The sequence below is a fragment of the Tachypleus tridentatus genome, chromosome 2 (genome assembly GCF_004210375.1).
Source record: "Tachypleus tridentatus isolate NWPU-2018 chromosome 2, ASM421037v1, whole genome shotgun sequence".
In the NCBI taxonomy this organism is placed as follows: Eukaryota; Metazoa; Arthropoda; class Merostomata; order Xiphosura; family Limulidae; genus Tachypleus; species Tachypleus tridentatus.
This window is the reverse complement of record NC_134826.1, coordinates 128,474,121-128,492,670: the sequence shown is the minus strand read 5'-3', so window position 1 is coordinate 128,492,670 and position 18,550 is coordinate 128,474,121. Positions and strand designations below refer to the sequence as shown.

General features: G+C 29.7%; 1 protein-coding gene across 1 annotated transcript in view; it reads left to right on the top strand.

Moving 5' to 3' along the window:
• Window positions 1-18,550, top strand: part of LOC143245083 (glycogen debranching enzyme) — a 90,507-nt gene that overhangs the window by 31,590 nt on the left and 40,367 nt on the right. The window contains 7 exon segments of the mRNA XM_076490929.1: window positions 62-386; window positions 1,682-1,805; window positions 2,430-2,593; window positions 5,501-5,602; window positions 8,554-8,706; window positions 13,426-13,576; window positions 15,693-15,936. Coding sequence (XP_076347044.1) covers window positions 62-386; window positions 1,682-1,805; window positions 2,430-2,593; window positions 5,501-5,602; window positions 8,554-8,706; window positions 13,426-13,576; window positions 15,693-15,936 — 1,263 coding nt within the window.

The window sequence follows — 18,550 nt, the reverse complement described above, 5'->3', positions numbered from 1 at the left end:
ATAATAATATTATTGCTTTGTAGGAGCCATGGTTTATCATATGTTTTTAACAATATTCTAGGTATTTTACCCACTTTTTTCCTGATACTGTCATTGACGAAGAAGAGAAACTTATGTATGGTCCTGAAGCATGCCATATAATGGCTCATAATGGATGGGTAATGGGGGATGACCCGTTACGAAACTTTGCAGAGCCAGGGTCTAATGTTTATATTAGAAGAGAACTGATTGCTTGGGGTGACAGTGTAAAGCTACGATATGGAGATAAACCAGAAGACTGCCCTTACTTATGGAAACATATGACTGACTATGTTCAAGAAATGGCAAGAGTTTTCCAAGGCCTAAGGCTTGATAATTGTCACAGTACCCCATTACATGTAGCAGAAGTAAGTTATTTTATTCACAAAGTTCTTTATTTACAATTTGCTATGAATTTCGTTTTATTGTGTTGTGTTCTTGTTTTATTTGTTGCACAAAAACTTCTTAGAATATAATTTTATACTGTGTACAGTACGTTCCTTGTATGATACATTTAAGCACTTGGCAACATTAAGATTGTAGTTTTTGGAAGGCATATTTTCCAGTTTACACTATAATACAAGTTGTGGTTTGTGTTCTTTGTGCAAGTTACAAACTTAAGAAAATGTGACTGTGGGTGCAGTGATAAATAACACAAAAAAATGCTAACTTTTACACAATTTATTTATAACATTATTACAGTATTTATTATTACCTCACAAACTGTTTTGTATGATCTTTAAAAACTCACTATATATATATATGTACTTGAAAGATGGTGTCTACTGAGCAACTGTCATGGTGAGTTTGAAGGAAATAGTAGTGACCAAAGTAGTTGCAGTGGGTGTGCTTTCTGTTAGCCTCTTTCAGTGACCAATTGTTAATGTCCTCCTACAGTTTTCCCATTATTAATTGATTGACAGTCATTGGCTGCAGAGGTATCTTATGATCTGAAGTGATGAGGTCACAGGTCAAAGTAGAAAGTGGGTATAACTCAGAAAAACGCTTTATATCAGCCTTATGGTAGTTGTTGAGGTAGAAACTTCAGCTAAGTTTATGTACTATTGCAATAGTAGAAGCAAGTTCTTTTTACCATTGCATTCCTCCATGGTTGCTAGTACACTCTCCGAGGTATATAGGACGTTTTTGTGTCCCTACACACTGTGTATGTTATGTTATAGAAAACTTAATAAAGCATTTTTGTGTGCAAGGATGTAAATTCATATATTAATGCAATTAATATTAATTTATATCAAAGATAGTAATGCTCAACAACAACAAAAATTTGGAGGGAGTTGTGAACCTGTCATCAACATGTTCCAAATTATCATCCCACAAAATTTTGGCTTAGTGACCTCAGAGTATTTAGATAATGGACAAACACACACAGATTTTTGTACTTTATATGTATAACAGTGTTATTTTGTTTTTGTTTTCCATGCAATTCAAGATTAAAATTCAAAATATTTATTTTTTTTATTTGCATGTCATGTAGGTGGTAAGTTCTGTAGCATGTATAAAAGGTATTGAAAAATTCAATCATTTCCAAATTGCAAAGACAAATTATAAACAGATATTAGAAATACAGCTGATTTTATCAGTTTGAAATCATTAATTATTCAAACAGAAAATGTTTCTTCAATATTCTAATTCATTTTTTAAGTATTTGATGGAACAAGCAAGACAAATTCGGCCAGACCTTTATGTTATTGCTGAGTTGTTTACATCAAACGAAAGGATAGACAACATCTTTGTCAATCATCTTGGGATTAACTCACTCATTAGAGGTATGTGATATGTCAATTTTTAATACATCTTAATGTTTTGAATTGCAAAGTAAACATTCTATTTGTATGGTATTAAAAACTGCTGCATTTGTATTGTAACTTTTTCATATTTATAATAATTTTAAAGATTTTATTTTCTACATTTTTAATGAAAAGTTAACAGATTTTAAAGGAGGTAATATTAATCATTTTTAGTAATATCATGTTCTTATTGAGAAGAATGCCATTGCAATAAAAGATGGAGCTAATCTTTATTTCCAGATAAACACATGATAGTGAGTGTTGATTCAAGAGTATTTTTAGATAATGTAGACATGGTAGATTTTGACTTTAATGGACTGCTTCTGCCAGTTTTTACAATGGAATGATATTACTGGCTTCTATACTGAGGCCTTTTTCAGGTCAAATAAGGCTTTAGTGTAGAAATCAAATTATTATACTATGTGCACATTTAAAGCCAAGTATTATGGAGTGTTTAAAAAAAATGTTTAGCAATGTTTTTCATTAAACCTAAACTATGTGAAAATTCTTTATTCATGTAAAATCAAAATAATAGTTACATATTTGTTCTTCCATGACTTTGTAAACCCTGTAAAAAAGGTTTTTATTTGTTTGACTTTGTAGAAGCAATGAGTGCCCATGATTCTCATGAACTTGGACGTTTGGTGTATAGATATGGTGGTGAGCCAGTTGGTGCTTTCATTCAGCCTCCTGTCAGACCTCTTGTACCAAGTATAGCACATGCTGTCTTTCTAGATGTTACACATGATAATCCTTCTCCAATACAAGTAAGTGTGTTATATGCTGATAACCAAAAGAGTATGAATATTCATGCACAGTATTTAACTTTCAGAAAACAGGCAGTTATGGTAATGATGTTAACTGAAACATTCACCAAATTAAGTAGGTATACAAATCTGAGATAATTAAACTTCATATATAGAAAAAGAACCAAACAACTAAATAACAAGTTATTCTTACAAAAGTTCTAAGAAGTGCTGTACACTATATTTAACAACACTTGTGGTTGGGTAACAAAATAAAGCCAATGTTAAAAGTGCTAGCTTAAACAATATTGATAGGAAAGGTGAACTTTCTAACAATCAAGTTATTGTTTAATCATACTTCATGAAAACTTTGTTACACTTAGTTTTAAATAAGGTTACTACGTTAATACTAAGCTGGTTTAAAAAAATTGAGAAGTTTAAAGAACAGTGAGGCTCCTGGCCCAGATAATATTCCCAAAGTATTTTGAAAGAGGTTAAAGATTGGTTGTGTGAACCACTTGCTTTTTTTGTTTATTTTTCAGTACTTGAATAGTGGGCAGGTACTAAAGGATTGGATATTATCCAATTTAACTCCTCTTTTCAAGAGAGAAGATAAATATTGTCCCATTAGTTATAGCCACATTAGTTGTACATCAATTGTGAAAACGTTTTGGAAAGTCTGATGAAAGATATTTTGCAAAATCACTTAACAGAGTTTAGGATTTTATTGGATAGTTAACTAATGAAAAAATTTTTCCTTTCAAATCTTTTGATAATTTTTGAAAAGGTTAATGCTAATACAAATGAGGGTAGGAGCATAGATTTGGTGTATTCCAGAAAGCATTTAACAAGATGCCTCATAAAAGATGTATTTATATAAAAAATTATCCCTGATGGTGTTGGGGATAAATTAACAAATTAGATAGAAGAGTAGCTGGATGGAAGAAAGCAGAAGATTGTTACAAATGGAGTTCAATCAAACTGGATTAATGTCACAAGTGGACTACCTTAAAGCTCAGTCTTTGCTTTTTTTTTATTTACATCAGTGACAGATGAAAGAGTAATCAATAAATTACTTAAATTTGCAGATGATATTAAAATATTGAGTGGTGCTAGCTGTGAAGAGGATGTTGCTGATTTACAAAAACAATTAAGATCAAATAGTGAATTGGGCAAATAAATGTCAAATGGGTTTTAATTATAATAAATTCAAGATAATGCATGTGGGTTATGATAATTTAAATTAAGTAAAATTTAAATGGGAATAACCTCAACAGTGTTATAGAAGAAAAGGATCTTGGTGTAATAGTTGATCAGTCTAAATCTATTCAAACAGTGTGCTGTTGGTAGTGGTAGGACAAATTGGAATTTAGGTTGTATTTACAGAAATACTGAATACAAGTCTATAGAGGTTATAATTTTATTGTATAGGTTACTGGTTAAGTCACATTTGGAATATTGTATTCAGTCTTACACTCCTTATCATTGGAAAAAACATTGAATTGTTTGAAAGGGTTCAGAGAATGGTTACTAAAATGGTACTTGGGATGGAGGATTTGTCATATGAGCTGAGATTTAAATATCTGGGACTGTTTTCTCTTGAGAAAACAAGTTAGGGGGATCTGATTAAGGTGTCCAAGGTTGTAAAGGGAATTGATAGTGTTGATGCATCATTTTTTTCATAGTGATAATAGTAGGTCTAGAGGGCACATATATTTTGGCATGGAGGACTCAATTTCAACCAAATTTTATTTTTCTAACAGGATGTTTGGCCTTTGGAATGGGTTTTTTTTTTTTTTTTTGATGTTATAGTGGTGGATTAATTTAAATGAGTTTAAGGGAAAGCTTGAATGCTAAGGGCTGGCTTGAAGATTTTTTAAAAACTTGTACGATTTTAGTTTAGGCTCTAGCATGGAATAGCTGAGATGGACCAGTAGTTCCCATTTTGTATTAAAGTTTTATGCAACATTATGTTAATAACTGTGGAAATGAAATGTATTTTATAGTAACTTCAAATGGTGTAAAATAGTTTTATGTAGAGTGTATAAATCATGCACCATGATAGATGTAATACCTTGTATTTCTTTTCTTTTTTGTTAAATACAAAACAAAGATTATAGTTTTTGTAATAAGAATATTGATTTAATATTTTAGTATTTGATAGCTTATACATTCTATATCTGCAATTCTAAAGTGAAGGTTTATTTCTAGATTTAATTTCCAAAATACCACTATCTCTTCTAAACTTCAATAGATTTTTGTGACACTGTTATACTTAATTTCCTATGAAACTTATCCTGAAAAACCTTTTCAGAAAAAAACAAACTATAATTATTTTAAATGTAAGTAGCATCATTAATCAAATATTAAATTTCAAAATTTTAATAAAACAGATAATTAAGTGTTTTCATGTCAGTCATGTTTCCAACATGTATACATTTATTTATGAATTTTAGTAGATCTTGTAACATCTACTGTTCTGGTATGTTTGTGCACCATTGGAAATACATGAATCATTTTAAATTTTGTATGTTTATGTATATATAATGTGTGTGTGTGTGTATACACACACACACACACACACAAACGCATTGTATTTTTATTCTTTATGGATTTAAATATCTAATGAAATGGTGTATTTGTGAGAATACAAACGCATTGTATTTTTATTCTTTATGGATTTAAATATCTAATGAAATGGTGTATTTGTGAGAAATATTTCCAATTTTGCATAAATAGTTGCATTAACTTTTATTAGATAGTGTTTATAATAATTTCTGAATGATTTGTTAAATTATAATTACATCATGATACCAATTGCACTTTTTTTTTAATACAATTTGAATTTTCTTTGCCACAGGGTTTGAACTTGTAATCTTATTGCAAACATTGTGTTTGAAACAAACATATTGACTCTTAATGTTTCAGAAACGCTCAGTGTATGACCTTCTACCTAGCACTGCTTTAGTTTCAATGGCCTGTTGTGCTACTGGAAGTACTAGAGGATATGATGAACTGGTTCCACATCATGTAAGTATTTCTTTGTTTTTTTATAGATACCATTGGATTACAAGCTGTCATACCCTATATTATTGCCATTATTAGAAACAATCTAACATTTTACTACATTTAAAGTAATCAGTTGGTGAGGGTATTCAATAATCTTGTTTCATCAAGATTAATGCTAGTGTCAAGATATAAAGTAAGAGTTCGACTAATTTCTGAAGTGTGTTGTGCATTGGGTAGGAACCAAATTTCATGTTTTTATGTTTGAGTTCCAATAAACAAGTATTTAAAAGATGAGATTTAAACCAGTACTGAAAGCTTGCGTATTATCTATGAGAATCATGCAGACACTTGTCGTATCTACTAAGTCAAAATAGCACCTATTTTTAAAGGTGTTAAATCACATAATTACTATCACTGATTTTATAAGGCTAAAGAATTTCCATTTTTAATTTAAAATATTCTTCGTGATTGTAGAACACATACTATACAACATTGTGTCACAAGTTAAATGCATCCTTTTGCAATGTTATATAAAAATTATTTACAAATTTGCTTAAAAATAACCCTGATAAAACTATGATAAATAATCAGCAAATTAAATCATATACACAATCATATATATTGTGTTTTATGTTATTGTTGAAGCCTCCAGTCTTAAAATCCATGGAAGGTAAAGGTCTGAAGCTTAAATTAATTTAGTTGGCAGTGTGATATTAATTTTTACTTTTAGTTTGAGTAGTACTTTATTGATAATGCTGTTATGTACTGACATATAGTAACTTCAGAATTAACCTTATTTTGTAACTTTATTTTGTAACATGGGTTGGTAAATGTAACTGACTTTCTAACCCCAAAGTAACCATTAGTTTCCACACTATAGCTGTTAATATATTTAATGTATCTTCATGAAATTTGGTTAGCTTTCACTAAACATTACAAGTTTTTGTTTACAAAAAAACTAAAAAAAAATCTGTTATTTAAGAAAGTACTTTTACTGAAGATTTGTGTGTGAATATGTTCAGAATTCATGTGATTTCCATGTTAAGGCTAAAATACTCTTCCTAATTTTAAAAATTGCAAGTTTCTCTTACTTATCCTCAAAACTTCTTAAACAAGTATCAACCATTTTTCTGTAAAACTGTATTTATCTGTTTTTTTTTTTTGCCATAACTATATAGATTTGGTCAGTTTAACCAACCTCGTGACCACCACAAACTACAGATGTTTATATTTTTTATTGCCTTTTGAACCCTATCTGACTAATAATATGACTAAAATTCTAAATCACTCAGTGAATGTATAGTTTGTTAGTGTATTGAATGATGTAAAACACGAGCTGCTAGTTCGTATCTCATGAATAATTAATTCTTATTTTTCATTATTTTGCCTAATGTAATAAATTTTTAATGAATAAAGAACATAGATTAAAACAAGATGTATAGTACCAACATTTGATCCCTTGCTTTTGTTATTTGTGTCAATGAAGCTTAAGCCTTACTTTTATTATAATGATGGTACTAGTACACTAAATTATTTTATTTACTTAAATAATGCACCTAATAATATAAAATAACAACATGCAGGAAGCAGACAATGAACTATATAACTATTTTAATTCAACTGGGTTTCTAACTAGGACTAGAGAAACGTAAATTAATTCTCTTAGCCACTTCTGTAAACTACCACTAGGTGAATTTTCAAACTCAAGACAAAATACTTAAACTGTACTTTAAACAATGAATCATTATATTTCATTTGATAGATTAAAACTTTGCCTATTTATTGGTTGTAAATGATACAGCATAAAATTACTGGCAATTTGTGAAATACAGGATGTGACAGGTAAGCATGGTTTGTGGATTGATATCCCAGTTAAGAATATAAACAGGTGAGCATGGTTTGTGGATTGATATCCCAGTTAAGAATATAAACAGGTGAGCATGGTTTGTGGATTGATATCCCAGTTAAGACTATAAACAAGCAAGAAGATGGAAAGCTATAAAAATAAACTTTGTAATATCTATATTATAATGAGTAATTCCATACTTCAGAGAGGGGGTAGTAAATAAACTGAAGGAAAAAAAACCTAGAGAACAGATGTTACAATTTTCAAACTATGGAAGGATGAGGATTTTTCTTAAAAATTTCTGTATAAAGTTAAGAACTTGAAGCTTTTATTGAAATTTGTTAATGACTATCTATTGATGCAAGTTTATTTGTATACATTGATAATAAGTTACTGTTATTAATTTTTTTATTGAACATGTGGCCAGCGGGTTAAGCAATTTAAAAAAGGTTTATCTATCCTTCCTACAATGGCTCATGCTATTAAAAACATGTGATCTTAGAAAGTAACAGCAAATTAAATGTGCTTTCTTCAGAAGGTATAAGAATAAAGAATTTCACTTTCATTTTGTTTTAATGCTAGTTCTATATCTATTTTTGTAATTTTGTTGCATGAAATTCTGATGAGATGAATTTCATTATGTAAATTTACAAATAAAATAAGTAACAGTTGTTTTTTTGTTTGTTTGTTTAATATATCTTCTTACCTGAATAGGACTAAATATTTTAGATTGATGTTGAGAACTGAATTTTAATTCACCGTAGTGCCATTGTATGCCTCACTGTAATGTTCTTCATGTTGTACCCTATGAAGACCATTAAAATTTGATGGGGACTTAGAGAAAAATGTGGCAAGAAAACATTCACCCTGACATTTATATGCAAAGCAAGTAACCAACTTCTAAAGTATGAATTATAAGAAGGATTGTGTTTGTAAAATGTCTTCATCAATTCTTTCTCATAATAAAATACAATGTTAAACTACCAAAACTATACTGGAACTTCAAAATTATTTATTTTTATCAGCTATTATTTGAGCTTTATGTATCTATAGATTCTAGTGTTAAAAAGTGAAATAAAGTATAGACTTTAAAACATCCATAATTTACTGAATGCTTACAATATAGATTCATGTTGTTGATGAGACTCGATGCTACATGTCCTGGTCGGAAAATCCTCAGAGTGAGCGTGGAATAGTTAGCTTTAAGTCGGGGATTATTACTGGAAAGAGGGCTCTTAATAGGCTTCATCAGGAGCTAGGAGCAGCAGGATTCTCACAGGTAGAAAAATTCAATCATCTTCATTTTTTGTACATATTTTAGAGCTATTTTGTTGTGTGATATATTTATATTTGTTGCTGTCTGTGAATGCTGCCATTTCTCTATTAAAAAGTAGTTTAAACTTTCATCTCTCTATAGTTGAATTTCCTTGATCTGCTAATTGTCAAAGATATGCTCAGTTTCTGGTATGCATGCAGTTAAAAGAACATGAAATATTATGATGTAAGTTATGTGTTTAATTTTCATCTTAAGAATAGTTCATAATAAACTTTGTGTTGAAGATTATAATTCATTTCTGAAGCTATGCAGTATAATTCCTATTTATATAGAAAGACTCTAGGTGATATTTCCATACTTTTCTCTTGTAGCTACTCATAAACCCTGGAAATTTGTCTGTGGAATATTTATATTGTTCTGATATTCTTACCAAAATAAGACAACACACCAAAGAAAATGTTTTGTAAGACTGCTCATAAACCTGTTAAATTGCTACAAATGGCATTATTTTTAGGAAATCTTCATATATTTTCTATTAATATGAAACATTTCTCTGAATTTTTTTAAACTACAAATATTGTAAAGTTTAGGTTACATGTAGTAGATTGGCAAAATATTTTGATGGTTGTTTTCAGGTCTGAATAAGATTTTAATAAGTTCTTCAAGAACCAGTTTTCTGTATAGTTGTGTATTTAAGATTTTTATTTTAACAATATTCTTTGTACTATTATATTTTAACCCTATGGAGATGGAAGAAGTACCTAGTGAACATAGCTCTTATGGAGAATGATACACAGTGCAACAGTATTTGATAACTGAGCTTTCTTTATATCTCTATAACAATTAAACTTTTGTTGAAGGTTACAAATATTTTGTATACCAGAATTGAGACTATTTTTATCAATTATTTGTAATCATATTTGTTATTTATTGTAGTTGCTCCCATTCAGACTCTAAATTGTACTAATGCAAGGTGATACTAATGTTAAGTATAAAAATACTTTTTCCATCTTATACAGGGTTTTCGGAAAGTCACTGTGCACATATTTTTATTAACAGACATGTTTCAATATAGAGTATAGGAGGTAAATATGAATGACAATTATAAACAGTGTTAAAAGTGACCCTCGTTGGCATCAATACAGACTTGGATCCTTCTTTTGTTTCTAAACACCGCTATCAGTTGCTAGCTTGAAATAGACTGAATGGATGCTGATTACAAAACTGCACAGTGACTTTCAGAACACCCTGTAGTTTGCGAATTTCATTTGTATAACTTTTAGAACCTTCTTAATAAAAAGTGTAAGTTGTTTTGAGGTAAATGTTTATATTTGATTTTCTTCTCTAACATATTACTAACTCTAACCATCATGAACACTGTTTTGTGTAATGGAATGTTTGAAATATAAATTTGTACATATCTTTTAATTTTCATCAAATAATCTTGAAACATCTTTTGGATTTATTTTTACTTGCATGTCTCTACCTTTAATGTTTTATTGTCCATTCCTGTCCTCGACATTATTTTTCATTGTGACGCACATCCGTAGGCATCCCAAGCCAATATTACAGTATCACAGGCTGAGAAACTTTAACCACCACCAGAATGGCAAACATGCTAGTCTTTGTGAACTGTGGAAAAGAGAGTTTATATTTTTAAAATGTATTACTCCTTTCAAATATGCATCTTAAAACATATAACACAGAATTAAGTAAAATATAAAACTAAAACCTAAATGCAGTGCAACTGTCTATTTAATGTATTTCTAGGTAAGAAACAATGCTGGAGTGGCAAGGACAAGGAAAAGAACAATGTTAAGAGCAGTTTGAATAGTTCACTATGGAATGTTTTATACCAGTTTTAAAATATTTCTTAGAAAAATGTATTTTAAAAAGTGCTCTTTCCATTGTTATAAACATCTAGCCCAACTAAGTGTAATTGTTTGAGATATCTCAACTTTTTGTGCAGAAAGTGGGTGTGGCATCTGTCAAGAGTTCAGAGAAATTTATTTCTCCTTTCTCCACACATGGTCTAAGGAACTTGAACAAAAAAATGTGTAAAGAGAGAAATTAATCTAGATTCTTTCTGTATATGGAAGGTTTATGTCAAGTTGTATTCAAGTTACAAAGTCCTAAATTAAATATCTGTGATATTGCTTATCAAACTGAAATTTAAGAACCTTTGTTTTGAAATAAAAAAATTAAAACTTAGAATATGTAAAACCTTGAATTATAAATTTTAATGCTAATTTTATTGGTTTACATTGATTGTAGGGTTGCTTAATTACATTTTGAATGTAACAACAAAGTAAAATCTGCACAACACAGTGGTACTCATAATCATAGTGTTAATCAGTACTATCTTGTGGAACTTTATTTTATTTATATACCAACACATATTGGAACATGCTTTTCAAGAATGTTTTCTTATAATGATCATTTAAAAACAATTGTACTTGTTCAAAATACAAGATGGACTAATGAGTTAATGAAAACAATTTTCTTGTGTGTGTTGTTACCACTTTTAAATCATGAATTGTTATACAGGGTGTTCAGAAAGTCACTGTGCACTTATATAAGGTTACAAACTGCATTGTGATGTGGAACAATCAGCAAATCACTGTCGCACCACATCTGTGTACGTACCACCTTCTTGGAATACGTGTTCGACGAGCCATACACGTTCTTCAGTTGTTAAAACCATATTGGGATCAAAATCTGAAATATAATAACATATGATTACAAAACTGCACAGTGACTTTCCAAACACCCTGTATAACATGAAAGTGAAATGATAAACTTGTATTTGGTAAAGTTTGAGACACTAACTTTGTGCTTAAAATACAATATGCAGTATTGTCAGATATCTATTAGGACTGTTGTGTAAGGTCTGAAAGTAATTCTTATATTTAATTTGTTTACACATTCTGAACAAATTTAATCTTATTTATATTTTTAAAACTTGTTTAGGAAATGAGTTATTAGTGCACTTAATATTAAGTCAAAATTTGTATAACTGGGTTTTATAGTTTCACATGACTCACAGCATGTTTGTTTTGAAGTTATAAACCATACGCTGAACTGTTTTTTTTTCATTCATAACTGATGTACATTTAATGTTAAGTTACATTTGCCTACCTATACTTATTGTCAAGTTTTCAGATGTACACATTTAGATACAAAGGTCAGTGACAAAGAAGAAACTGCTGATAAATTCCTGAATAAAATGACACTGAAGGTTCAGTGTGCCATTCACCAATATTATTTACTTGTAACCATCATGCTTTATTACAATAATTGTGAATATTTAAAACAAATGATGTTTACATGTATAATCATAATCTTTCTTGCATGAAAGCAGTATGATAAAAAGATATAAATGGTTTTAACCATATAAATTAGAAAAGTGCAGAGCCAAATACAGAACATTGTTATGGTGAAAAGTTACTTTGGATGATATGTGTAACTTATCCGAGTACAACCAAATAACATATCACCAAACAAAGGCTTTAAAAAAAAACTAGATGATCAAAGCTTTTAGACGTTAAATTATTATGTGTACACATTTAACCTCTAATACTAGTATTTATACTGAATTTCAACTTTATTAGTGTGAGATTGCTGAGACATTGAGCTGGGTTTTAATCCATGTGTTACCAAAAATATTCTCTATGGGTGCATTATAATAGTGACATGTAATTCCTCAGCATGAATGAGGGCTGGTTGGGTGCTGTTATTGGCTGTGGCAACCTTTCCTCTAGTCACTAGTTAAAATTTGGGGATGGCAGGAAATAGCCTTTAATAGCTTTAACATAAATATAAAGGATCTGTACTACATTGTTTAAACTTCTGCATCAAGCTTAAGAAAGGAAGAAAAGGCCTGAGAATGTCTGATAGATGTAGAGTTTAGTTTTTAAACAGTTTTTCAGAGCTGAAGAAGGGTGTCGTCCAAGGTAACTATAACAACCAGTTACTTTCATACATGTCACATAGTTTGAAATGGTTTGCAAACAGTAATATTTACTTTTGCTTTTTTTTTGTACTCCATACTAGTAGTATATTTATGGAATGTTGTTAATTAAATAAGGCTTGGAATATGTTTTATGGCTAAAATGCATTTTACTCTGGTAATGTAAAACCATATTTGGGTTATGGACAGTAGCTTAAGCATATTCTACCTTTGTATGTATGGAGATTATACTAAGTTGATAGCTAATAGTTGATCACTGAATGTATTTTTTATGGATGCTTAACAATTGTTTTAAGAGAGTGAAAGAGCATGCTACTGATTAATTTTTGGTAATATTTATTTTGTACCTTATTTGATATTTGTGTTAATATGAATATGAAGGATAGCTAAAATAACTCGTAACTGAAATTTTTAGAGTGTATGATGTTCTGTGAGCAATTTATGTGGAAAACATAATCAAATTTAGAATTTAGACAGGAATATTAGTACAAAGTATGAGTATTTTGCATGGAAATACATAATTAAATTTGAAGCTCAGATTGGAGAATTATGAAAAAAATATTTTGCAGAAAGTGAAAACTGTGTCTATCTTTCACATTTACATAAGTCATGATAAATAAACAAGAAGGTAATTCACTGGCATGCAATTTTAATTGATAGAATTGTTTTACTGAGTTTGGTGTTTGAAATGTATTGTTGTGAATGAATATGCATTTTAACAAATATTGTGAAAAGAATATTTCTCACTTCAGGTTTACGTGGATCAAGTGGATCAGAATATTGTTGCAGTAACACGTCATTGTCCTGCTACTCATCAGTCAGTCATTCTTGTTGCTCGAACAGCATTTCGTCAACCACGTAACCCAAAAGATACAGGATTTGTTCCTCCACTTTGTGTACCAGGTGTTTTGAGTTTATGTTGTATTTATCTACTCCTTAACCATGATTTATGTTTTAGTGTAGAATTAAATAAAAACATTAATTGTCATGCTCAGATTATTTTTACTGTAGGTTTTCATATTTACTTTTTTCAACACTCTCTCTCTGAAGCCTTTCGTAGCCATTTATTAATATGTAAAACCTGATGTAAATCAGTGATTTATCAATTACATGAGTAGTTACCAAAGATGTTTCATGTGAGAAATCCAATTTAGATTGAGAAAAAGTTATTTGTTGATATTTTACTAGCTCTGTTTTGAAGCCTGTTTTATGTTTTGTAATAACTTACATCATGCATGAAATTGTAGTAACCTAACATACATTGAGAGAAAATATTTTTCATGTCAATGTAAAATTAAAAAAACAATGTACATATTTAATATTTGGTTTTTGAAAAATATCAGCATTTATGGTTATAAAACATGAACGTACATTTTGTCGTAAATGACATATTGATAGGTAAGATATGAAGTTTGTTTCTAAAATTTTGTTTATGAAAGTGAATGATACACTGGAATATACTTTTGTTCTTAATATTAAGGATAAAGATAATTGTGTAAAGTATTGGTAAATCAAAGTATGGGAAGTACTTGCTGTCTGTTAATTTATTAGAATTACTTTGTAATATTTTAGTCATTGAACTAGTGCAGAAATATCAAACCTTCATTCACCAGATATTAATCTTATAAAAAAAAATACAGATAAAGTTAGTTGAAATGCACAGATCTAGGCTCATTCATTTTTATTTTTGCATGCCAAATATTTTTGAGATTTTAGGACTATTGAAGTCAACTATATAGGAGTGAATATAATCCATTATACTTTTGCATGGATGGAAAGCTTAAATATGAGTTTTTGTATATAAATTATAAAACTTAAGGTTTGACTTTCTGTACTTTATTTGATTGTTAAACAAACGATTTCTTAATCCTCTGTTTCATTTTGAGTTGGTTATAACTAAACATTTTAAATTTGGTGTTTTTGTGCAGAATAATATATTTGTTAATCTTTTATATATGTATGTTTGTGTGTTTATTATTCTTTAAACAACTTGGCATGATCTGTTGATAAAGGTACTCTCAGTCTGTGGGTCATGAGATCATAGTCCATTGCTCAGCATGCTAGCACTTTTAGCCGTATACAGACAAACAGTAGTAAAATGTGATACTTATTCCTACTATTCATTGTTAAAGAGTAACCCAAGAGTTAGTTGTTTGTGGATAATTTTGACTAGCTACCCTTCCCTCTACTCTATTAATTCAGAATTAGGGATGTCTGGTGCAGATAGCCTTTGAACAGGTTTTACACTAAGTTCATTAAAATATATATATTGTTTTTTAATTTTATTTTATTTTTGTATATAAGGGATGATTTCTTAATTGCTCACTTATGTTACATAATCACATCCCAAAGTATTAATAATTTATTTTTTTTTGTATGGCCTCTAAGACTCAAGTTGTTTTTCTTACAGTTTCACTGAAACCTAAATTAACAAGGGTGAATGAAAACAGTTAACAGTATTTGTTTATCCAGGGCAACTAAATAAAACTAAAACTATTAGATATTTAAAAAAAAACAATAAAATAATTTAAAACAATAGCAAGAAAAGATGAATTTCATGCACAGTTGGAAAGAACATGAAACTAAAAGCTGCTTGTAACTTTTTAAGGGTGTTTTTTATTTTTATTCCCAGATCTAGAAAATTTTATGACATATGTTGGAGCTAATGTTGGCTAACATTAGCAACATTGATGAATTGGTTTATCTTTGGCAGATGTTTATAAACATTATATTGCTATAAAAGAAATACATTATGTATTGTTTTTAAACTTAATTACAATTTTAGAATGATTTTTTTCCTTCATTCATGCATTACCTTATATTAATAGTAAAGGTTTATTGTTTACTTTTCTGTTTTTAAATTGAAAATTTAAGTCTGATCTTTTAATTTGTATATTTTACTTAACTAGTTTAAAATGCTGCACCTGCCTTTAAATCCAAAGAACATTTTTCTGACAAACCATTGATGTTTGTGATTTTATTTTCATATAGTAATATAATCATGAATAATGAATTGCAGGTGTTGTGGAAGAGATAATTTTGGAAGCTCGTCTCTTCCACAAGGGGCAGACTGGGAAAAGTACTGAAAGTGATTGGGCAAAGGATGAGACTTACATCAATGGATTGAGAGATTTCCAGTTAGATATCCGAGAACACATTCAGTTATATGAGAGTGATATGGTGGAACTCACTGAGAGTGGTGAGAAGCATGTTCAAGAGGTGGAGTTCACTAGCTTTCCACCAGGGTCTGTTGTTGCTTTCAGGTGACTTTTTTTTTCTTTTTTTTTTGTAAACACTGTGAGGAATCTTGATGTAATTGTAAAGGGACATTACCTTTTTTATATAACAGTCATTTATGAGAAAAATACTCTACATTGTAAATACAGTTACGCTTTTGAAGTAAAAAATTACACAAAATGAAATTCCACTTGTGAGGTAGTAAAACTTACAAACAAAATATACTTGTTTATCTACCTATACAAAAGATATAGGGTTGATTAAAAATCTATTTTTGAGAGGTTCTGAAAATCCTTTCACAAAAACTAACAATACCAAAAACAAAAGATAACTGCTAGATTGACACCACAAAAAAAAACTAATTTGTCATACTTTTATGTAGGTCTAATAGAATTCTCTTTTGGACTACCGTCTTGAGTCACCCTTCAAACTCTCCAACTGCATAATATCAATCTCTGCAAATTAGTGTTGTAAATTGATTATAAACGTACATTCAATTAAGTATGTTGCTTCTTAATGTTAAATATAGATTGTGGGTGAAGCATCTTTTAGGAATTGTCAAAATTAATTTCTTGTTACTGGGAAAATTTGACCCTCGGGAATATGAAAGAAGAATGCGTATAACCAGAGAAATTAACCTAACTTTTGTCTCGACGTAGAAGGTATACTGTAGGTAGCAATATTCAATTTATTGAGACCAAAACTTGAGGTTTGTGAGTGCTTCTGTATCATGTGACAACAAAACTGAACTTAAGTTTTTTTTAATGGATTTATTTTGAAATAAAGGAATTAAAACTTAAGTGACATCAAACTTTGAATTATAATATACACTATAATGTCAATTTTAGTGTCATACGTTGGTAGCAAAGTTGTTTAAATTTTGTTTGAAACTTGGTAAGAACATTAGAAGTTGGTTTTGCAAGTTTTGGGAGACAGGAAGTGAGATTGACCTACTTCAAAGTGTACAAGCAGGTGTTTCTGAGGAAACTTTCTTATATCCAAGAGACATTCAAACACAACTCCTTAAAGTCTATTCATCATGCTTGAAGTGATCTTCAACTACTAAGGTTTATGGCATACAAATTTCTACAGAAGAGATTTCATCTTTATGGGTATGAATTACCTGCATTGAGATTTCTCTTGTGTAGTGGCCATCTTCATTCATACTTCAGTCATTAACAACTGGACATTCCAATTACAATCTGTAAATTAAAAAAAAACAACATTATTAATTAATTAACAAAGTGTTAAAACTGTATAATTTTTGCTCTTTTGGTATTGTTTTGTTTTTAAAATGAGAATAGGACTTTGTTGGCACACTATTCCTTTGCTGTTTGTGAAAATATGAATTTTATGTTGTTTTATTCAAGGAACAGCTTTGATTTCTGGGAAAAAACAAGTACTTTAGAATGTACATATTTTTAATGTTTGTGGTTTAAAGTTAAATATACTTTGTTATCTTTGGTAGATATTTTATTTCGAAAAAAATATTTTATCGCTGTAAACAGGGCCCACCATAACCAAATGGTTAGGGCACTTGACTAGCAATTTAATGGTTGTGGGTTCAAATCCATGTCCTTTAGAACATGCTCACCTTTCAGCCATGGGAGCTGTCATAATGTGACAGTTATCTCACTACACATTGGTAAGAGAGTAGCTCAAGAGTTGGCAGTGGTTGGTGATGACTAGCTGTCTTTCTTTCTAGTTTTTCACTGCTAAACTAAGGATGGCTAGCAAAAATAGCCCTCATGTAGGTTTGCTGAAATCCAAAAGAAACAAACACCATAAATAAATACTTTGTGTGGAAATGTTTTGCCCATGGACACAAAAGGTACAGGTAAATGTTCTTTACAATTCTTGTCATAGATCATAAGGAATGTGGTGTTTGTGATGTAGTGAGAGTATTACAAAAATGTACAAAACATGTTTGAAAGTATGTGGCTGTCTGTATATATTATATACAGTGAAATCTCCTTTAATCTGAACACATTTGTATTGAACTAATTTGTCCAGGTTAATGTCTATAGTAATATAATTCACTCTGAATACTGTAAACACTCTTAATAGCATTCAGTACTGATTAATATGTGTAAAGGTAGGTATGCAACTACACATATAAAAATCTTGTCTGCAATTGTTATACAAATTGTATAATCAAAGTGACTGTCTTCACATGAAACATTTTATGTTCAAACAAATGACTAATGTTTATGTGCATATCAGACAATTTTATGTAGTTTTAAAAGTCGAAAATACAGTTGCACATCTGCACGTAAATGTGGGAGAGCTGTAGAACCACAAACTTTGCTCTCAAAATGTATGTTACAGTTTATATAATAATGAATGCTACAGTATGATTCAGATGTTAGCATAATTAAATAAATGTTTAATGAAACCTTCATGAACATCTAATAGAATATGTATGATTTTATTGATATTTTTATTATGTGCAAAAACCCACTTTTTGCATCCAAAGAAAGGCAAAATAACAAAAACATAAATGCTCAGCACTTTCTCAATGGTGTTAAAATATGGTATACATTTTAATCTATGGTTTCGTACGGCTGTGAAATTTCTTAAAATGTGGTCTCTCATAGTGTTGATCAAATGTGCAGCAGATCACATTTTAAAGATAAATGT